General features: G+C 34.3%; 1 protein-coding gene across 24 annotated transcripts in view; it reads right to left on the bottom strand.

Annotated features, from left to right (window-relative positions):
• Positions 1–377: 377 nt before the first annotated feature.
• The window catches only part of LOC128211285 (dopamine receptor 1-like), a 342,707-nt gene continuing 318,560 nt past the window's right edge, over positions 378–24,524 (bottom strand). For 22 of the 24 annotated variants that reach the window (XM_052915906.1, XM_052915905.1, XM_052915917.1 and 19 more), the window contains 2 exons: positions 9,342–10,440; positions 378–8,628 (listed from right to left, as the gene is read on the bottom strand). In XM_052915906.1, coding sequence (XP_052771866.1) covers positions 6,145–7,416 — 1,272 coding nt within the window. In that variant the 5' untranslated portion in view covers positions 7,417–8,628; positions 9,342–10,440 and the 3' untranslated portion in view covers positions 378–6,144. The remainder of the gene's footprint in view (positions 8,629–9,341; positions 10,441–24,524) is intronic. The other 2 variants (XM_052915924.1, XM_052915930.1) reach the window with 2 other exon arrangements.

Below are 24,524 nucleotides of genomic sequence, written 5' to 3' on the forward strand. Positions count from 1 at the left end.
TCAACTGCTGATTTATGTTTATATTTATGAATTTCGATAAACCAGGTTCGGTCGAATTATGACGTAATTTCTTAAATGGAAATACCGGAATTTATCATGTAAAAATTAAGTGCTGTTTCGTTGGCTAACCGCCATGAATTCTGTACGCGGTCTATACTACAGTTAAACTGCGAAAACTCGAGGACGCATGACCCGACCTTAAACCTCGAGTTATCCGATGTTTCGGGTAACCAACTTTAGACCTTTATGAAGTTTATTTTCACTCTGAATACGAGCTTATACAACCGAACCAGACGTGATATAAGATTTCAGAAAAGTGTTGTATCATAATATCCCGTATTTAAAATAATTCAATGGAATAAAACAACAAATTCAGATGCATAATATTTCATTTAATTCTTCTTACAGCTTAGGCATGTATGCAAAACAGTTTCATAAGAACAAACAATAAAGTAATAAATATTAAAATAAAAGTAACACAGTCATTTCAAATTATTTACATGTTCAATATGTACAAAATAATTCAAACCGGTAACACATGCGTATCAAAGTATATATGTATGCATTAAGACATATACACAAATTGTTGCGTAATAAAGCTATTGCTAAAATTGATTGCAATTTAGAACTATCCTGTTCTACGGGGCTATAAAGCGCTTAATGACAAAGTGGAATTTCGGATTTAGAAATATTCTTAGAAATATTCTGGTTTCAAAATCAGAAATATTCTAGTTTCAAAATCAGAAACATCCTGGTCTCAAAATCAGAAATATCCTGGTCTCAAAAATAGAAATATCCTGGTCTCAAAATCAGAATTATCCTGTTCTCAAAATCAGAAATGTACTGGTCTCAAAATCAGAAATATCCTGGTCTCAAAATCAGAAATATCCTGGTCTCAAAATCAGAATTATCCTGGTCTCAAAATCAGAATTATCCTGTTCTCAAAATCAGAAATATCCTGGTCTCAAAATCAGAATTATCCTGTTCTCAAAATCAGAAATATCCTGGTCTCAAAATCAGAAATATACTGGTTTAAGGGGCCATAAAGAGCTTGATGAAAAAGTGCTTGTAAGATCATTATAGACATGATTATGTAATGTAATTAGAAATAGTTTTTGGTAGAGAGAAACATGTGTTCTCAGATACACGTACATGTCAAAACGTTTACCGTGATGAACTGCAAGGACAAACACGGACCCATCTGTATAACATGAGTTTAAACGTTGTGACAATTTCGAAGAAAGATGACAGCCTATAAAAGTTAGAATAAGGTTGTATGTATTCATTAGCAACGGACGTCATTTCTTATTTTTCTCTTAATAAGTACGTTTTTATACTTCACTTTGACAAAGAAGAAGTTAAGCAACATAGTCTCTACATGTAACAGGTATCTTAGTATAACAGTCGACACTCGCTATGTCGAACTCTTTTATCTCGATGTTCTGGTTATATCGAACTTTTTGCGTTTTTTCCGGTTTTGTTTTACACATTGTGTTTTTGTTTTTATCGAATATTCGTTATCTCAAAGTATTTAATGTGGTCACGACGACTTCGACATAACGAGTTTTGTCTGTATATATATCTTTAGCTGCTGTGAAGGGCTTTATGCAGTTCGTTTAATCATTATGACACGTATTCAAAAGTGTGGCATTTATAAAGAAATAGAAGCACTTATAAAACAACACGGAACTACGAAACTAATGGATATTTTGAAAACTGACATTGATTTAAATAATGATCTTCTCATAGGTTCTAAAATTTTCAATTAGATGCAAAAAGGCTGTTTAAAATTTATACAATACACACCATTTTTCCTTCAACAAAATAGAACAGATGTTATTTTTATTGTAAATTATTTATTCCTGATTTAAATCATCATTACATACTTGTTTTCACATTTATGAAAAGCTAACAAACGCTTAAGAGAATATCAAACACAAGCCATGTTTGGATTTCTATAAAATTAAACAAACACTCGAAAACCAAACTTCCAACTTGAAAAGTTACGCCATATGATCAAAATAGATTTGACGGTCTATTACTTATGTAAAATCGAACAAAAATGTGTATTTACAAGGAACGTTTAGGAAATATTAATGCACATTAATACTGTAAACTATTCCAATAGATTATAATATATACGGTATTCTGATATAATTCTTTATCATTGTATCTTCGTATATTCTACGACGGTAATAATCTGTAAACACGGGCCACAAGTAGTAAACACTTCACCTTACAGTACAGTATATCATGCGTTGCTTGTTAACATTTACTATTGCTTTCAACAACTTTCCTAAAAAACACGACAAAATTCTATGGAAGTACAAATATAGCTTCTGTGTGATATGCTCTTAAGGGCTTGTTACTTTTTTTAAAATGCAGAAACAAGCTTGTAATTGCGTCTTAAATCAGCACATTAAAGTGTGTGTGTCCTTTCTTGTTGCTTGCAGTAATGGTAAAAGGCTGTTAGTATGCACTTTAAAAATGAATGGTCTGTTTGACGCTGTCATATTACAATTTATTTTGAGTACGAACATACTTACAACCTTTTACTCCCTTGATCTGGTCTACATACTGGTGTGTTCATTACCCACTAAGTTACCCACTTAATTAAAATCAATAACGGCTGAATGATGGTTTACTGAAATAAGTGTTGGCAATTTTGAAAAATACTGTTTTTTCAAGGGACAAAAAATATTTTGACCACTAAACAGTGTTTGTAAATAGATACCACTTGAATATGCCATTCCATTCAGGATAATTAATTGTAATACAGACATTTTAATGATATAGAAAACGATGGAAGATTCACAAACAATCGTTTATCTATTGTTATGACAGCCGATAATCTTCAAATTTAATTTATATTTGCATCAAAATAAGGCATTACCATATCATAAACATGTTTAATCTGTTATTCTATTCAAAAGATTCATACCGGATGCGTTTTTCTTTAATTAATGTTCTCAATTCGAACAAAGTGTTACTAAAATAGGCATATATAAGTTATTTTCAGACGAAAATTCAATGAATGTTTGTTATAATTTTCTTTATGTCCATTGATATACGAGTAATTTGAATCGATATGTTTTTGCAGAAGAAAGCTGAGAAGCTTTTTACAGATCCCATGATAACCTCTATCATAATTCCTCAGTATATTTCCACAACTGAAATAACATAATAATTCACAGACGCGGGGGACATGATTTAGATTTTATGATTACAGAAGAGAAGATGTAGCTCTAAAAACAAAGGTGTCAAAATAACAGAGTTAATCGCATTCTGACAGGTGAAAACAATTTCAAATTATGAACATGAACATTGGCGTTTGGTTATAAAATGCGAACATTGCGAAGCTATTTTTTAATTAATATAGGCTAAAAATTGAATACAAAGCAGTTCAACTACAAGAACTTCAATCAATTACATCGATTCATCCTGGAATTGGACGAGAACCAAGACATTACAATATTTTTTTTCTGGTTAGAGCATTCTATGAGTATTTAAATATTAGCTGTTCATGGATTTAAACGTACATAAAAAGCTTAGAATGACATGTGTCATTCTACATAACATATGATATTAACAAAAGAAGTTGGCAACAATTGAATATACTGTACTATCAACTCTGTAAATTGTTGATGTATTATTTCAGAATGGCAAAAAATGACCAATTTACAAAATACTAGGTTTTACTAGTTACTATGCATTCAATCGCCAAGTGGCATGTCGTAGTCACCTGGGGCGAGTTTCAAAATGATTTTAGCCGTTACTTCAGTTACGTTACATCTATATAAACCTCACAAATGGCAACATATTTTTATTTTTATTTCCTCAACTTTATGTTCATTATTAATTCTGGCTAAAGTTCAATTCACTCAATAATATAGCAAAACAATGGAGCAATGAGAATAAATATATTTTCTATTAACGACAAAACATGACTAAGATCGGTTTTGAAACGACCCCCAGGTAGCCATTGTGTGACGCTGTGTGGCTACTGTAAAGTGTCTGTTATGCCTGGAACCACAAGCTCACCGTTATATACTTGACTACTGGCCTTGTATCTGTTGGTTACAACAGTTTCTAAGAAACTATTAAATCCATTATACATATTTCCTTTCATATAAAATGTGACCGGTATCTATTTTTGAGAATTGTCCGCGGTATGGGACCAATAATCAGAGAGTTAGCCTGTATTCTTTGGACCGGGGGGGGGGGGGGTGATACCGCGTCAACGTTAAAAACGAATGTCACGTTGCGTGGTGTATATGTTATAAAATGGTAGATAATATACACTAAGCAATCGGTTATGTTTTTTGAATTTGAAATAAGTTGACATTAACATTTAGCGGCACATAGACATGAAAACAGTACTGTTCAGTGTAATTCCTATTCATCATAGAATTAATGATAAGTTACTTCCCTTGACAATCTAACACCAAAACTGATAGTCAAAACAAAGTTTACAAACAGGGTTTGCGACTGAGAAATCAATGCAACGTGAAACAGTTTGGCAGGAATGTAAAACTAATGGGTATTTTCTATTTGAAGGGAATAACTATCGTAAAATTTAATTAAAATAGCAACCATTCAACAATTCGTTAAGGCGATAAAAATGGTAAAAGATGGAGATGCGATTAAAAAGGCATAAAGAAAAAGCCAACCAGTGTTTAGATGACAAGTTTGTGTGAGCTGTACAACAATAGTTCCACAACATTCCAACTGCACAAAGGCGATCAGTTTTCTCGGGCATTGCATTTGTTAACGATGGGATCCTGTTTTACATCATAAACTGTGGGGATTAACTTCCAATAAGGTAAATTCAAGCGAATGACTTGCAAACAAAATGTCCATAGTAGATGCCGGAGTATAATACCATAACATTTCAAAATTTAATTGCTAGGAGTAACATTTGTTTCATTAAAATAAGGAATAATGTAATGGTATCAAGTTTAAATGTTGTAAAATTACTATCAGTGTAAAATGAGCATTAGGCTTGGTTGACATGAACAATCGAGCGCAATAAAACAAATAAAAAATAACAGCGCGGGCCATTTATAGTTTACAGACTGGGCAGTCGTACTGATAATGCTGTATGGCACTCAACTTGCTTCGGTCCGTGTACTAAAGCAACCTCAGTCCGTGAATGTGCGTATGTCCCTAAATGCCATGTTTTATTTGTTATGCATATGCTTTGGATATCATCTAAAATCAACAGAATCTAATGCACTTAAATCCTTGCAACAATCAAAGACTCAAAATATATCAATCAACCACTCATAATCTATACTTATATTTCGATTTATAATTGTTGATAACTTAACATAATAATGACAGGACTATTTCTTAAGAGGTCAATATATGATACCAATACCAATGGTCAAGCATTTCAAAAGTCCAATAAATTATAGCATTTGCAAAATCAGCAATTCTTTTTCACAAAACAAATGAGATGTTCGTCGAGATTTTAAATACGCAAACACTAATACATGTATTTTCAGCACAATTTCTTAAGATTTGACTATATATGAATGAAAGTAGGTAATATCATTTATAAAACTAAAACTTGTGGAACAGAATAAAAGGAAATTTATCGATAAAAAACTAAACTTTATACAAACGGAATAGTCTATTGGAAGTATAATATTTACTTTGTTAAAATACAAAGCAAGATTTAAAGAACGTTATACCCTATTAATTGCCTTTAAACCACAAAAACGTATAACCACATAAATCATTATTGAAAACTTTGCGTAGAAGACATTCAATCTTGAAATATTAATATAAGTATACCATTGTCCAGTGTTTTATAAATTGGTTTACCAGTTAACGAAAATAAGACATTATGAAAAAGAACAGTTGATAACGCTTATTCCAAAATAAAATGAGTTATAATTTTAAGTATATAATCGAGCTGCTATTTACCGAAAATATTGCATTTTGGGGATATACATAATCACACAAACACAAAGGTCAACATAGAGGTTGTGTACACATGTAATTGCTTAGGAAAGACATGACGAATGATGATGGTAGAAAATAAAACATTCTTTACAATAAAGCTTTATCTAGAGTTGAATGGCCAGTGGTTGATTATAAATGTATTTATTTACCAGGTTTACTAAGCATTTGGTAATCCTATAGCGCGGTGATTTTTTCCGTATCCACTAACAAGTGTTTGGAGTCTTGAGAGGCCTTTGAGCCGTTCTCCTGTCTGGTGGACAGATAGTCAGTGTGGGTCGATGTCCCGTTCTTCGTCTTCTTGGGGCTGCCCCGCCACCGGTAATCCCGTGAGTCACGGTCCAAACACGGACACGTTCTCGGGAATAAAATCCGTTTAAAGGCATTGCGGAATTCAGAATTGAAAATACTGTATATGATTGGATTTAGACACGAATTGAAGTAGCCCAACCAGGTTAATATTTGGAAAACTATAATTGGTGTATTTTTGGCATAGGCCTCATAGAGGTTTAAAATGAAAAATGGCAACCAACAAAACAGGAATACACCCATAATTACCCCAAGAGTCACTGCCGCCTTGTGATCACTCAGGCGTGACGCTTGACCGGAATTACGACTGTCACCAATCTGATTGTGCACGAGCGTGCTATTTATACACCTCACCTGCTCACGTGCGTACATGTATAGTTTGCAATAAAGGGCTAACATCACGATACAAGGGATATAAAAACTAATGGTAGAAGACACCACAGCGTAAGTTCCACTGATTTCCAAGTAACACTGCTCAGGCGGCATAATGGAGTCTTTCATGTTGGCGGTCCTATGCCAGTCCATGTGTATAGGAATAAATGAGAGAATGATTGAGATTGTCCACACTAAGGTTATGGCGATCACCACTTTTTTCCAGTTCATTAAACGAGTATATTTCAACGGATCTCGGATATGGATGTATCTGTCCAAGGAAATCACACAAAGGTTCAAAATGGAAGCGGTGGAACCCATTATATCCGAGGAGATCCAAATTTTGCAATAAATAGGACCGAGCATCCATTTCCCCGTGATGTCATTGACAGTAGCAAACGTCATCACCATAAGCGATACCCATAAATCTGCAACAGCTAGAGACACTATAAACATGTTATTAAGACGTTTCAAACGGCGGTCCGTAAACACAGCTATGCATACAAGTGTATTTCCTGCTAAGGACAGGAAAATAGTCAAACACAAGAATGTTCCAATTACTGCTTTATATGCGTTACTTGTTTCCGATGTCCCACTGTCATCGGTGACGTTTTTACCGTCCGATTCATTGAAAGGCGTAAGTGACGTTGTCGTCGAAATCATTGTAGAGACACTAACAAGCACCGACGTAACGGCGACGTTTCCAGTTGCGCCTACGACCGTGTAATTAGTAAGCATCTTCCTCTCCCGCCGTTCGCGATCAATCATACAAGTATCTCAGTCCATACAACCATATTAGGAGCACACTCCCATCTAGTAAGGCTTTTCGTAGTTCACTTTTATGGTTGTCTAAAATCCTATTACATTCCACATGCCCGAATATGTTATAGCGTGAACTTGGCTTTTTGATTCCAACTCTTTGAACAGAGTTACATATTGGGAACAAATGATATTATATTCCGTCTTTCAAGCAATCGAACTGTCAGCTTAAATGATAAAACACATTTAGTTTATCTCCATAGGATGTACCAATATATGTATTTTTAATTCATATTCCTTCTAACGATCAAGTCAGGCAGATAATGAATAAATCCATCCTTGAATAACGTCCGCGTCTAACATTAAATAAGTCCATATGAATCCACCATGTTAAAGAAAATTGCCCATAAAATATCTTTTGTAAGGATGAAGAATATGTTTTTCCTTTGCTGGTTGATCTAATGTCAATACATTGATCGTAGACCTTCAATACCTATGTATTGCCTTTCAATACCTTCCTCTCCTTTATTCTTAGTTTCTGTTGAAACCCGTGGCATATTTTATTTACTTTCTTGCAGTCCAGTTATGCTGCTATTCAACTGTCGAATGATCGCTCTTCGGCTCTTTTGATTTTAATGATTTTCACGAGAAGAATTGTCAATACGATTTGTTTAATGATTTCAGATCACTTTTAAGAATATTTTTGCTCATTATAATACTTAACAAATATTTGATAAATGGTAGAAAAATCTATGTCAGTACTTGCTTCGAGAAATTCAATGTCTTTTTAAAGATGTGAACACCGCGGGTGTTAAACTTGTCAATAGCTTTTTAATAAATGTCATAATTATTCAAAAACTTGTATGACAAATGAGCCGTTTTGTGCAGCTAAACTCTCAAATGAATTAATCACGGGTAACGTGATTTAGAATTGAAAGTTAATGTAGATTCACACTCAGCCTAAGTGATCAGCATCCAATTACAAACTTCCTCGGAAACTACTATATTATGTCTTTTCTAGAACTCCGCTGAGCTAGTTAAATTCGCCGAGAAACAAAATCCAATTAGTTTAATTCACAAGGGGAACATTTTATCAGTTCGCCTGCAGTATTATATTAGTTGTTCTTTTTTTCCGTCACGGTTGATCTAACTTCCCGGCTTCAAAATTTCGGCCTTTTTCCGCTGGTCTGAATTATTATAATTCCACTGGTACAAGATAACCTACAAGTAGAGGAATTAAATGGTTAATAACATTTCAATTAAACACTTCCTTGTAATCTCGATGTAAATTGAAAACTGATTTTAGGAAAATGCATTTGCATTCATGTTAACCTATCTTTCATTCATTGAGAAGGCGACAAAGGATACGTAAACACACATTTAGGCTGTATTACATTGACCTTGGAGGCAGTTTAACTAAACGCGACATTTGCTTCCTCCTTCACAAAGATATCCACACTGTAATATTATTCCCTCGTTTTAGAGTAAAAGTTCTAACATCAACTTGAACTCAATGCAATCAATATTCATAATTTCTCGTTAAACTGTTATTGCTTTTTATGTATTTTATCATCTTCAATTTATTTTCCAATTCAGCTTTGTAGCATAGACACCATAAATAGCCTTCGTAGAGTTCTTTTTGAATAGCTCTCAGAAGAAAATTATATATATCCGAGTGTTATCAGTGAACATCACTTTAACTACAAAATGTCTTTATGTAACATGTTTTTACAATTTTGTAAGAAGCTAAAAACACACACAAATATCTTGTTTTACTACCACTCTGGTCGTAAGGCAACTATTATTGTCCAATAAACTGCAAGCCTGCAGCGAGTATAGTAGAGTTCTTGGATCGCGGCTGAGCCCGCACCGACTAACTCCAATATCCCGCAGTGACAATGATTATTATTTTTTTGAACATAAGAAATACGTACATGTGCTGCTGGATTTCTTTTACCATCGCCTCAAGACACGCAAAATGGGTTCTCTTTGCAATGAACGAGGTGAGATATTCATTAGCTTCGGTCGGTGTTTTGAACGGAAAACGACATTGCGACATGCAAGCTGGGAGGGTGTATAGTTCCTCCGAGAATTATCCAAGTAGCCACTCTCCCTTCTTCACTTAGCACGTATTTACAGATAGTTGAGAAAGTCCGCGATAATCCGATGGAAACGTTTACTAATTGTAATGTATCTCACTGCAAATAAAATTTGATGCTTCACCTATGTTTATAATGCCTGCCCTTAGTCCGTATCAAATATCCGTGTGCTATGACACTTGTCAACTTTCCGTTTAAATGTTTTGTCACCTCACTTAACCTCCAGTGCCATTTAATTATGCAAAATTGAACTTATTCATTCAAACTAGTTATCCCACAGAGAACAGATGCCGGTTTAGATATCGCACTGTAATTTACTAATTCATTCATTAATACAAGGCTTTCAGTTCAACATATACATTTATCCAAAGAAATGGATCCATTTCCACTACTTCAGTTTTTGCACTCACGAAATCGCCTTCAATTTCATGCAATTAATCAATGAAAATCTGTTTTCTTTATAGTGATTTGTTATCTTTACAATACACTATACGGTATTTAGTTTAACCGCCGGCTAGGCCGATATGTAAATACAGCGAGTATAGCCAAGGTCCATCTCATGTCAAAGTGGTCACTGTGTCACACATGACCTTCTTTCACATGCCCTTAAATCACAGCAATTATTCGGTATGCTATCAAATTGGAGTCTATACCTAAGTATATTCAATTTTTCACACGGTGTCCCGCACGCAGAATGGATTCTCACGATTCCGTGCTTTTTCTCAAAGAGGTGGCATTTTCTTAATAAAATTCTGCCCCAAAATTATTGCATTCGTTCATATTGATTTTCGATCCACAATATTTACTTTTCTATTTTAATCCAATTCTCCTGTGACGGCACTTTATTCACGATCAAAAAATCCGTTCCTGTTCTGCACAATGGCGTGGCAGTTTGAAGTGTTTAAATGAACGCAATGAGACCTGTCCTCTCACTCTGAAAATACATAAAGCGGAAATTTCAAGTCACATGTATGAACTACATTACAGGTAACAAAAGCTGATATTTCCTCAAATGTTTACCGACAGTACAATATTTTTCCTCATATAATTGGAAACATAAACATTGACAGCAGATTAAACACATTCCGGCAAAATATCAGGCTGACCGCTATACAGTTTAATGAATTCTTTTTATGTAGTATTTTACTGTTTACTTGTTACATTTTGCGTGAATGAATTAGTTTGTGCCATGGCGTATACATATACAAATAATGAAAGGGAATCATAATTAAACGTATTGAAATAGCACTCCAATACATTGTGATCTTTAGATATGATAAATTTAAAAACCGCTCGATTTCAATAATGTCAGATTTGATTTATTTCGTTATATTTGAAATGAGCCATAAACACCATGTGATCGCTGAATAACGGAAAATAAAAGGCTTTGTACCTGTACATAAACGCGGATGGTACAAATTGAAATTAAATCCCGCGAAAAGTACAAACATGACGGGTGTGAAGATTAAACCTAGATTATAAATATCCCTGTAAATCAGTTGGTTTTGAGCATTTTTTAATGATGATGATGCCGATGATGATAGCGATGAGTGTAAAAACGACAACAATGATGACGATGATGGTGGTGAAGGTGATGCCGTTTAAGGTGATGATGTTGTTATGATGATGATGATGATTATGATGATGATGATGACGTTTTGTTGCTGCTTCTGCTGCTGCTGCTGCTACTGCTGCTGCTGCTGCTGCTGCTGATGATGATGATGATGTTATAGATGCTAATGTATGAGAATAGATCCTGAGAGATTAAAATAGCACACTTTTCGTTATAAAATATCTTATTTCATAGTTTACATTTCTTATTACTTAGTAATCAAATAATAATTGTAACAAATACAATGCGTAACCTAGACCTAAAATTTATTACTTTTTATACAGTCTCATAGATGAAGGTTTATTATAGTTGTATAAGCATCAGGTATAAACATTAACATGCTATAACCTTTGTTTGCATTGATGTTAAAATATCAGGTTTACTAACAGGCAGTGTGGTTTTCTTCATTTCGCCCATAAAGATCACAAAGGAAGCAATTGAAAAGACTGTGCTGGGTCCGTAATCATAAACATTTTAACCTCAGTTCTCAACTTCAGTCGATTTCCTTAAATATTCATAGTTAAACAAAAACAAAAGAGTTTTAACATAAAATTAATTATTGCATTATTATATGTTGCAATAACATCAATAAAAAATATGCAATTTCAATACTATTATGATAATAAGCCATATGTCCATTGAGCTACTTACTTAAAAAACGAGTAAAGTTCGGGAAAAGACTTGATATATGTTATTAATTCCAGCCCAGGACCTATTTCAAACAATATTAATGTTGTTCCGAGAATTTTCTTTCTTTGATAGCTAAACTTAAAGTCGCATTATTCCTACAATGTTTCATCAGCAAGTTTTGTTATATAACTGTACTCGTAGGATAAAGCCCTACCTCTCGGTGTTACCAGAATGCCCTTAAAACAGTTTTGAAAACTCCAGTTACATAATGTTCTCTCAGTTATATGAAAATATGTATGTATATGAAGACGATATACATTATACAAGTCTTAATAAAAAAGTCTGTCTGTCTGTCTATAAGAAAATGGAAATTAAGGATCAATTTTCGCGGAAGTATATACATGTCAGATAGAACATCATTATAATGAGGAAACGGTATTATGCACAGGTTAGAAATTTATTAAGTATTTGTGTTCGTCAATAAGTAACCTACGGGGGTGGGGCGCAGCGGAGCGACCTTGGTTTCTTATTCACGAAGAAAATACTTAATAAATTCTAACCGACTTAGTGTTAGCTCCGTCAAATTTGTATCAGCTTTAAAATTTTGCCGTGCACCTGTCAAGGCCAGTCATTGACGGCATGACCCCCCCCCCCCCCTCCCTCTCCCAAGATATTGTGACGTCATTTAAGTCATCGCTGACACTTGCGCCTCAGCAAATGCAAAGGTAGGCGTGGCTAATAACGCATGCACAGTTAAATCCAGTTTATTTATCATAATGCGTCGTCTTCGGCAATAATTAACGGTTCTTCACAAATGAGCAACTAAACATTTAACAAATAGCGCCCCTGATTGGCTGAGAAGTAAGGCAAACACTAAATCGGAAATAGCGCTGTAATAGTGAACGGCTATGTTACCTCACAAGCCAGACTTCAGATATCCAATGAAAGACTCGTTCACAAAAGTGTGAATCCACAAACAAATCGAAATCTTTTACACAATCCAAATAAACCGATCAATCTTAATGCGAGTGCATTATACGATTTCATCTGCGTGGTTTAGAAATCAATTTACAAGATTATTTTCGAAGCACATTTTACTGATATCATCCCACAGCCCAAATCCAATGTAAATCTGGATCACATAAAACTACTAGCACAGACACAACGATGAATGAGAATTTCCAATTGTCATTGTAAAACTGTGTTTGGACTGATTGTTTCACGTTAATAATAGATGCAGGCCAATGAATGTCCGCAAAACAATTAGAAACAGAAGAGAAAGGAGCGAACATACCTGGTAGGATATAAGGTTTCCAGTAATTAAATTAAGTCGTGAAGTACTATTAAGTTTAGTCACGAGATCCAGGCAAATTACCTACGAGAACCAATTACATGGATATTTACTGCCCACCCACTACAGAATAAGATCTTGGGGAAACAAATACGACATTAGGAAGCACATTAGTTTGTCATTATATAGACATTTTTTAGCAGTTTAGGTTTGAGGATTCTTCCTACAAAAGAGCACGGAATGGCAACACATAAGCAGAATATTCATGGAAATAAACACATGCGGGTTTTATTCCAGACCGATGGTCACCAATCACAAGTTCCCAACATAGAAAATGGCAAGGCGCTGAAGTTGAAATCTTGTCGATGGCCAAGCTAGGCAGGTGGGTGGCTACGTAGGTCAAACGTCAGTATACAAAAATGACGTGTGCCATTGATACAACACAAGTGATAAGACGTCATGTTAATACTCGTTTCACAATCGTTGTAAAATATATTTGGCGAATAATCAGACCTCTTAAAATTATAAAACTAATATGAGAGATGTTGCGAAACCCTACTTATACGGGTACATGTACGTGTGGACTACTTTTTGTGTACTACGTCATCCATGTATGTGTACATTGTACATGTTTAAAATGACATGAATAAAAGCAGGACGAAAGTAATTTTAGCGAGTATAGGGGAGCCTTCAAGACTAAAGCTTAAGTGAAATTTTGCAAACGGCGTTCAAACTCAACTGCACCTACTACACGTATTGTAGCTACGCGTACACGTACACATAGTGTTTGTATAACGTCTCTAATGTCAACGAACAAATAATTAATAAGTCGGTTAAGAGAAGTGATTTGTTGTGCATTTTTAAAACATATTAGAATCTGTTTAAAGTACAGTCGTACTTGAAGTTGGTAAGAGTTCACCGATTAAAGTTGTTAAAACAATCCCATCAAAGTCTATTTCAAATAAGCTTCAAATGTAAATATTAGCTTTTATTATATTCAAACATGTGCCATCGCACTGGTGTCAGTTGGATTTCGTAAGGAGATTTGGAATTTTAATCTCGAAGCGGTCAATCCAATCATTAATATTGGTTTACTCAAGATCGTAAAGAAAAACACCGACCCTTCCTTATTTTTTGTACGTTTATGTCAAATACAATTATTTGTTAAAGTCATGAAAAAGCGCAAATATTATGTTGATCTTGACGTACGACAGTACAGTGACACTACGTCAGGTCTAAAATTGCATTCTTATAATTATTTTATTCTTTATTTGATGTATTATTTTGCTTCCATTTGCATAACATTTTCATAGACCTCTAAAGAGAAGTGTTAATAGCTGTAATTCATAAATAGCGAACCAGTACGGTTAAAAACGAATGTGTCCATAAAGTCGCAGTAGAAGGAGGTTTTAATTACTCTCCTATCTTTCATAATGCCTATTTAGATATCTAATAACAAATTTTTAACAAGTTAATGCCTGCATTTACTTAAACAAAAATATTAAAATAGCCCACTAATCGTCTTAATGGTACACATATCGCATTTCAATAAAGAGATAAATGCATTAAGACTTTTGCTTTTAGGGAATATTGTCATTACCAATGCAATTCATATGCAGTCATTTCCAAATTGATGGGTTATATTAACGACGCTGACAAAAGTGAAATCAACAGCGCAGGAAGGGGAAATCACAGCGGTGGGAGGGTAGGCAAATATGACACGAGTGTAATCAACAGCGCAGGAAGGGGAAATCACAGCGATGAGAGGGGTGACAACGATGACAGAAGTGTAATGAACAGCGCAGGAAGGGGAAATCACAGCGATGAGAGGGGTGACAACGATGACACGAGTGTAATCAACAGCGCAGGAAGGAAAACTCACAGCGATGAGAGGGGTGACAACGATGACAGAAGTGTAATCAACAGCGCAGGAAGGGGAAATCACAGCGATGAGAGGGGTGACAACGATGACAGAAGTGTAATGAACAGCGCAGGAAGGGGAAATCACAGCGATGAGAGGGGTGACAACGATGACAGAAGTGTAATGAACAGCGCAGGAAGGGGAAATCACAGCGATGAGAGGGGTGACAACGATGACACGAGTGTAATCAACAGCGCAGGAAGGAAAACTCATAGCGATGAGAGGGACGATTGTAATGGAACTAACGGCGATGCAAGGGGAATCAACGGCGATAATAGGGATGACAACGATGATAGTATTGTAATCAACGGCGATTTGAGGGGGTAAACTGCGATAGTAAAGATGATAACGATGACAGATGTGTAATCAACGGCAATTGGTGGGGTATCAACAGCGATGGGAGGGGTGAGTAATAACGCTGACCGATGGGGTAACAACGGCGATAAGACGGGTATCGACGTCAATAAGAGGGATCACAATGATACCAAGGGTGTAAACAACAGCAGGGGAAGGGCAAACAACAACAAAACTCAATATAGAATACTTATCAGAATTCAAAAATCAATTTTAACAGACCAAATAAACACAGAGCATTGATGGACATCCTTATATATTTAAAATGACATATGCTGGCAAAACATGCGTGCAAATGTTTTACAAATACAAGAACATTCCTGGTACATGGATTTCTAAGTTTGAGTCTAATTGAAAACCTTAAACTTTCGCAATGTTATATACACGTTTTCTCGAATCAGTTTATAAGCTCTCTTCGAGTGTCTTTGCAAACGTTGAAACAACTTGTATTTGAAATACTTGTACAACGGAAAAAGGCTGCAGAAATTAAAAATTTACTTTTTAAAATAGATAAAAGAACAGGTAACGTGTACTTATGTAAGTGTGCCTAACATTGCTTAATTATGGAAATTACCCTGCAAATTATGAAATATATTTTCCCGACTTGGCTTACATTCAGTCCCAAAGGGGCACTGTCTTTGTGCATGATTCTGGACTGGATTACATCCACATTGTTTACAATAATGACTTTCCGTAAAAGCGTCAACTAATTTGTATTACCCCAAAACAGAAGGATCTGTCTGAAGTCCTAGACAATCGATCGCGATTGAATACAAAACCCATCTTCAAAATTCCTCTAAGAGAAAAATATGCGATGCCTTCGATCCAACCAGTTTGGAATAAAACACATGATGTTGGGTTTGACAGCATTGTAAAAGAAGGCGCGGGATATTTTTTAGAAAATATTGAACTACAATATGATGTATCAATATTGGATGAGAAAAAATCCATATACAAGAAAGCCAGACAATTGTTACATTGAAGGGGTGTCTTGAATGTGTTTCAAGTATGTAGCAAAAAAATAAAAATGGATCTAACATTAAAGACTCAAATAAACTAAGATCGTTATTTAAAAAGGCCCCCAGACTTCCACTTACATTTAAAAAGTAAGAATTAACGACATCGTTGTTACCTTTCAAAGGTAAAATATTTGACGATGTATTCATATATTTGAATAAAACAAGGACAGCTGAATTAGTGTCTGAACTCTTGTTAGGAATACTGCTGATCATAAGTGTATATGTAAACATTACATAGCAATATTTGTTTAAAAGTTAACAACGATGACGTTAACAACGTTGTTAACTCTAACAAAGTTCTTAACAACTGGGCCATTGTTAGATTTCGGATGTATTCTTTTTCTCATCTTATTTAAAAATGTAACTTTGTGAATGTAAATGTTTTTATTGGCATTAATTATCTTCATTCTTTATTTGTAAATAACAATGTCATGATCGATCGACACGCGACCGCATTTGTAGCAAGCAACAAGCACATGTGTATACTTCTTTGTTTGTTGGCAAATAGACAGACCAGTCCATATAAAGGCTTTATTGCAAGCCGTTGAACGGCAGCATATTTTCCAGCCGACATCGACTGGCTGTCAAAAGACATTTCCAGCCCCGTGTTTGTCTATTTACATTGGCTATTTGCACAGTTTGAGAGCTGCCTCAGCCTCGGCTTGCTAGATCAACACAGGCTGTTTGACCAACATTCTATCCAGAAAAAGGTTACAATAAGTTAATTTACTCGGTTCAATATTAATTATTACATGGGAATTGGAAACAAAAACAATATATACACATCAGTTGGGAAACATCAAGAATAAAAGAGAAACACAATTCATTTAATGTTGTTTGAATGGTAATAAAAAGCCTCTTTGTTAGGACAGGGTTGCAAACTAAAGTTAATTCCACTCAAGGTTCTGTATATTGCTAATTTGCCAGCATATTATGTAACACCATAAGAATGCTGTTGGCGGAAGTGGCAATGCTGTATATGGTGAGAAGTACTCTAACACGACGTTCGGAACACTTCGAAAACAACCTCGGATGTATGCCGGTACATCAGTAGAAGTAATTTGTAACATTTTAAATAACGGTATTAATTAATAGTAGTGTTTTACGTGTATATTGTATTACTAAGTTTAAACTGATTGCCAGTTAGGTTTTAAATTGCATTAATAATTAAAATAATTAAAACACGCGAGAGTAAGGTCATAATGTTTAACTGCTAAGTTGAAATTACTACGCGATCTACTTGCATCGTAGTCAAACTATATAGATTTCTGACATTGTAAACTGTCCATATACATCCGAGCTTGTTTTCGATGAAAAATGGTCGAGGAGTTCCGAATGATATCAAGATGGAGAATGGTTCTTCAGTTTTCACGAACATAACGAAGCAGGTGCGCTCAATTTCGAGGAAATAACAAGTGCATAATAAATAATATGATTTTCTCTTAAAGACATGATGCTCACAATCGGTAATCAGTTTCAATTTTGGGTTGCTGAGAATGGCGTCGTTATGTCATTAAATTTGAAAGATGTGCCTTAACATTGACAAATTGAAGGAGTATCATTCATGAACTGACAGAAACCTTCGACTTTCAGGACCACATGACACAATTCACACCAACAAAAAAGATACCAATTTGAAAGCTTGAATAATGCGAATTCGGTGCACAGCATATCTGTTAAGACATTTGATGTACTTCTTTTAAATTTGCAGTTTTCTTCTCTTATTTCAACTCACCAACCACATTATATTCGTGAATACTAGGGTCGTGTATCATCGATCAAGTCATTGGCTTTCTCGTTTACCCTAGCTATTATTTTTGTAGCCAGACAAAGCGCTTAATTTTACATAGTAATAGTTGTTTAATTTATTTCCCGCAGTATTGAACACGTAAAAAAAAACATTTTCTTGCACTTATGATCTAATTCTGAATATGAGGTATGCTGAGTCTGAAAATAACTTGATGAAATATGTTAGATGTTTGAAGTGCTTAATATGGAGTTTATATTTCAAGTGGTAAAAACGGCAGATGTTTTGTTTTGGAAGGTAATGCTGACGGCGATGACAATAGGAGATTCACAATACATAAACACTTTTGTTCGATGTACTATCATGTCATCATTGGAAAAGCTTAACAAATAAACAAATATACGGTTACGTATCGATATAACCGTTGGGCGCTGTTGTAACAGAACATATTAGGGTCATCGCGATCCCACAACTCGCCTCATAAATTGCCACATAAAACAACAACAACAACAACAACAACAACAACAACAACAACAACAACAACAACAACATCAACAACACGACATTTGTTTGTTACATTTTCGCATCTTTTTCCTCAGATGTTTTGTACTTTGTATAGAAAAACTGTTGTGTTTTCATTGGAAACGATAAAAAAGGTAATACAATGTATGACAATAACTTCGATGCACCATTTTAATAAGTCTGTCTGGAGAAAAACATATTTATTGTTGTAATGGCGCATCGTTTTTATTCACTACCTAGAGTATTCTACTATTTTAAGTACTGAACAAATTAAGTAAAAATAAATTTGACATTTACTTCGGTGCATCTGGAGACGCTTTATTTATTATTTATAAATCTGTGCATCTATTTTTCTTGGACGCCCTAAAGCATTCATTATATTAAGAACTGGACGAATTGTATCAGAAGTGCAATATTTTATCAAAAACAAAAATTCCTTTTTTTTTTGGACATTTTTCAAAAGGCGAAGGGCGGGATTGCGATTGTCCTAATGGGATTCCGTAGTCTGTCGCTGTTCGTGTGTGAACATAACTGATTTATGATCGCGTGGTGGTAAACTTGCGCTGAACCCGTGGATATATCGGACACGATCTTAGTTGGCATATAATTACGTGTTGGTAGTCAGTAAAGATAAAGGCCGGTGTCCCTTTCATTAATAAGATGGTCTAATTGTACAAGGGATTGAATTGCTAATGTGACCTTAAAATTGACAATGAACTTTTTAGCACTTGTGCGAGATAATGACATTAGAACAATCATGTAAAATGAATGAGGCGTACGTTAACTTTTGCTGCAGAGTGGAAATGGAAAAGAAATCGTACCACTTGCTTATAAAAGTGTAAGACAGAATGGTTTTTCTGCACTAAACCGCTAATTTCGTATACAATTCCGGCAAGATGCAATATGATTGAGATTTAAAATCTAATTATTGTTCCTGCCTAATTCAGAACAAAAAACGTCTGTTTTCATATGCTCATCTCCAAAATTACGAATTTAAATCACAAAATTGTCTAGATATTTGTCTCGATAAAGAATTTATTGGAACACTTATAAATTGATAAGGAAGAATATGATATTGAAACTGCAGAAAATACCAGCAGACATTGCGGTCATTAATCTTAATTCAAAATCATTTAACTGTTTGTTCCATAATTACAAGGCAGGACCGCTTCCTGATTAATACAATTATAATCGCAAACATCAAGTAATAACAAAAGTCTTCAACGCGCGGACAAAGACCCCTGATATAGATGATGGATTGAAACTATTGACTCTTATTTTCAGGTCAAATCGAACAGAATTACGGTTCTTGTTTAACAATGGGCCGATTGTCCAAAACTTTGTAATAGTTAACAACGTGATTAACGACAGTCTTGGTAACTTTAATAGAAAACTGTTTGATGCTGTGCTCATATGCCATGATGTTAATTATTATATTATGGTTAAAGTACATGTTTTCAAAGCCTCTTTATGTGTTACTGTATAATATGTTCGTAATGCTCATTTTGTCATGCGTGATGACATGAGTTTACTGAATAAACTTAAAACTTATATTTAAATATAAACAAGTGCAGCTGAGAAAGTAGTCTCAAATATTGTTAGAATTACAGCAGATCTCAAGCATTCCTATTTAACTTCCTGGCCCCAATTTCTCGAAACTTCTTAAGCTTAACATGCTTAAGTCGCTTATTTCAATTAGCCAAAATACATAGTAATAATGGATTTTGTTAAATAAAAAATGGTTTCTTCTAATAAGCACACAGATTTTTCTGATATAATTTCTAAAAACTCTTAAAGAAATAAATATAACACATATTATAGAACAACAAAAATAGTGAGTTTAGCTTAATCCTGTTATAAGGGACTTTAAAAGTTTCGATTAATTGGTGCCAGAGAAGTCCTCAAAACAAGATAAGCCACATAATACTCATTACATTCGGTTTGTACACTGTTTTGATCTGTTCGAAATGATATGTTGTCCAATGGAATGGCATTATTCTTCAACTCTGCCTTTGATTTGTTTGGTAAGTCTGCAGTCCGGCAGCCGTTATTGATTGAATCATGTGAATCGATAGATATAAACAGTGGCTGGCTGTATAGACAAACAATTGTCTCAAATACTAAGCAGGTTAAATGTTATTAGTATGCAGTGACAAATTTATTTCAGTAGATTCATACTGATAATATTTAACTGCTACTAGATATTGGTTTAACATGTTAACTTTTAATTTATTATTGATTTACCTGTTAATGTCTTGCTAGTGCCAGTTGCTGTCTGTCAATACACATTTGATAGGCCATACCAAAGGCTGTAGTTCAAGGAGCACGATATATTATATTGGACTATAACATACATATCCTTTCGAATACCGCTACCGTTCATCGACGCGCTACCGTAGCCGCCTAATGCAGACCAATTTTTCAAGGGTGCTGGTTACCGCTACTGTTTTACTGTAGGAATACTGTAGACGACTGAAACGTACCGAAAAAGTAGGTACGTCCAGTTCCACAGCCACAAAATGCACATTTTCCACAAATTTGTGGTAAGTTTTTCATTAAAATAAGAAGGATTGTGAATTTTAAAAACAGCATTAATACGCTATGGTACTTTGTCTTAGAAACAGTTACTAATATATGACACACTGAATGCTGTCTTAGGATAAAGCAGAGTTTACAATTGTGCCTGGACTGGCTTCACAGGGAAAACTTATGCCCTGAGATTAATTTGTTTTCGTTCGATGGCAGATCATTTCCATTGTCTTTAGTCAGGTTCAATTTACTTATGGAGTGTATGTTTCCTTTAAATTTGAGTTTTATTTCAGTCTTGCACAGCATTTACAACTTGATAACCTTTAGCATGATTTGCTGTGTCATCAAAAATAGTTCGCTCCCAATTTTAACCGTTTGATAGTCCTTAGACAATTAACAGACAATAAACGGGCGGTAGTCAACTGATTTATGGCCTATATTTGATACTATTTTATTAAAGCTGGTAACACGAACGCCCAAATAGAACAGTGAAATTTGAAATGCTATGCATATTGGCGCTACAATAGAAACATTCCAATGACTTATTAATGTGGTTTAAAGTGATTTTATGTGTTTTGCAAGGTAATACTCTGTGAATTCATGTTCTAATTGCCTTACATCAGTCAGAGTTATTATCCTCCGACGACAACTTGATTTATAAGGATTGTTAGACTATTCAAAAAATATTAAACTTTGTATATATTCGTTATTTTTTTGAAGTGAATAATTTAAAATCAGTCATTCAACCCAACCTTTACGCGAGACATTCATTGTGTAGTATAACGTTGACATGAATAGAACAAATTGGCCGAAATGTTAAACCATTTACCAGCTTCTAGACCTATATACGCGGCAAGTAAACTAGCACCTGTCATTGAAGGACTGATCGAATTTTGATTTGCATTTATGCTGAATGCACGCAAACGGGCAAAAAATTTCTATGCAGCGCGCTTGCCTATTGTTTTTGCAGAGAGACATTAATATTGACGAACTATGACTAAGTGATTATATTTGAATTAAATTCCAAAGATAATGAAAAAATGGATAATTGAACTTAATTATTAAGAACGATATCTAATTTACTCATTTATATAAATATCTCATATCATATATTGTTCATATCTTTGTTACAAAAGATAGATCGTTTTGCATGGAGGAAAGAATTGCAAAATTTGAAACTCTTTTAAGGCTATTGATTAAAAAACCCCGTCTTCTTTATGATTGAGAAAGTGAATTTAAGTGTTAAATTGAATAGCTTTCATCAGAATTTATATAGTTTTCTGTGTAAGATTGCGGACTGGGTTTTAAATCAGGAGAAGAATGGGCTTTCTCCAAAAAAATATTGCTCCTTCTTATAGTTTTCATGTGCCATGATTATGTTTTATTGAAATTTAATGGACTTTTTGTATGGCAAATTGAGTTCGCATGTTGAAATTTCATATTTTTGCAGCAATAGCAGTATTGGCATGTTTTGTACCCAAGATTCGCCACTTCTATGAGCTGATGAAAAACGAAGGCAATTGATCTAATGGTTGGGGTACATTATGTAGGGTAAAATCACAAATATATTCCCCTTCCATTTAAAAAATGTGCTTTAAATCAATATTTCGTATCACATTACACGCATACATCAAGCTGAAAACATTAAACAGTGAAAGCGACTTTGCAACCGATTTTATTTACAACAACTCAGTCAAGTTTTCTTTTGTTAATGCGGTGTAAATGCTTGTGCACTATCTGATATTCATTAGCTTATGCTAATGATTTTGTCAAGCGAAGAAAAAAAATCAAAATGAGGTCATTTCGATATACATGAGTTCTGAAGTTTAAAGTCATTCTGGTGTTAATAAATTTCTGTGAACTAGACTATAATTATGGAAGTCGGTCTGGTAGTTATGGACTTTATAGTTTGAAGTCGTGCTGCTGTGTTAATGACTAACAAAGAATATTTAAGTTACATACCATGTTTAACGCTACATACTATGTTTAAAGTTACAGACCATGTTTAAAGCTACATACTATGTTTAAAGTTACAGACGATGCTTAAAGCTACATAATAAGTTTCAAGCTACATACCATGTTGAAAACTGCATACTATGTTTTAAGTTACATACCATGTTTAAAGCTGCATATTATATTTAAAGTTGCAGACCATGTTTAAAGCTACATACTTAGTTTAAAGTTACATACCATGTTTAAAGCTACATACTTAGTTTAAAGTTACATACCATGTTTAAAGCTACATACTAAGCTTAAAGTTACATACCATGTTTAAAGCTACATACTAAGTTTAAAGTTGCATACCATGTTTAAAGATACATACTTAGTTTAAAGTTGCATACCATGTTTAAAGCTACATACTTAGTTTAAAGTTACATACCATGTTTAAAGCTACATACTTAGTTTAAAGTTGCATACCATGTTTAAAGCTATATACTTAGTTTAAAGTTACATACCATGTTTAAAGCTATATACTTAGTTTAAAGTTACGTACCATGTTTAAAGCTACATACTTAGTTTAAAGTTTCAGACCATGTTTAAAGCTACACACTAAGTTTAAAGTTACGTACCATGTTTAAAGCTACACACTAAGTTTAAAGTTACGTACCATGTTTAAAGCTACATACTTAGTTTAAAGTTACGTACCATGTTTAAAGCTACACACTAAGTTTTAAGTTACATACCATGTTTAAAGCTACACATTAAGTTTAAAGTTACATACCATGTTTAAAGCTACACACTAAGTTTAAAGTTACATACCATGTTTAAAGCTACATACTTAGTTTAAAGTAACGTACCATGTTTAAAGCTACAAGGTTTAATCCTACCAAACGGGGAACGAGAAATACACAACGTACACACGTATTTACAAAAACGCATATCTTAAAAGTGGAAAAAACAAAAATACATTTCTTTTGTTTAAAGAAGTATTGATAGCAACGTTTCAGGAAATCCGTATACCACCTACGGGTTTTAAATCAAAGTTGTATTTTTCATTATACCACAATATAAACTACAATCAAAACCCCGAGAGATCCACCTGACATTAATAAAACAACCCATCCAATAAACACGTGAAATCGAATTATATGTTAAAGATTATAATGAAGATAACTATAAGCAAAAAAATATGGGATTGAAAACAAAACTGAATTGATTCCCAAGTTAATATTCTACCCTATCTGACATTTCTGATTAAATTAAACGCGGCGATACATCGACTTATTAAGACAGGTTTTTGAAAGATTCACAAAACTAATTCCCCGTAAAATTTGATATCGCCGAATTTTGTTCTCTAATTGTCTCTCCGTCATTTAAGCAAATGAACCATTCTGGGGACCACTTGCGTCCAACTCATATTTGCCGAGGAAGTAGAAGTGTTTGAAGGAAGAT

The sequence above is a fragment of the Mya arenaria genome, chromosome 12 (assembly GCF_026914265.1).
Source record: "Mya arenaria isolate MELC-2E11 chromosome 12, ASM2691426v1".
NCBI classification, from domain to species: Eukaryota; Metazoa; Mollusca; class Bivalvia; order Myida; family Myidae; genus Mya; species Mya arenaria.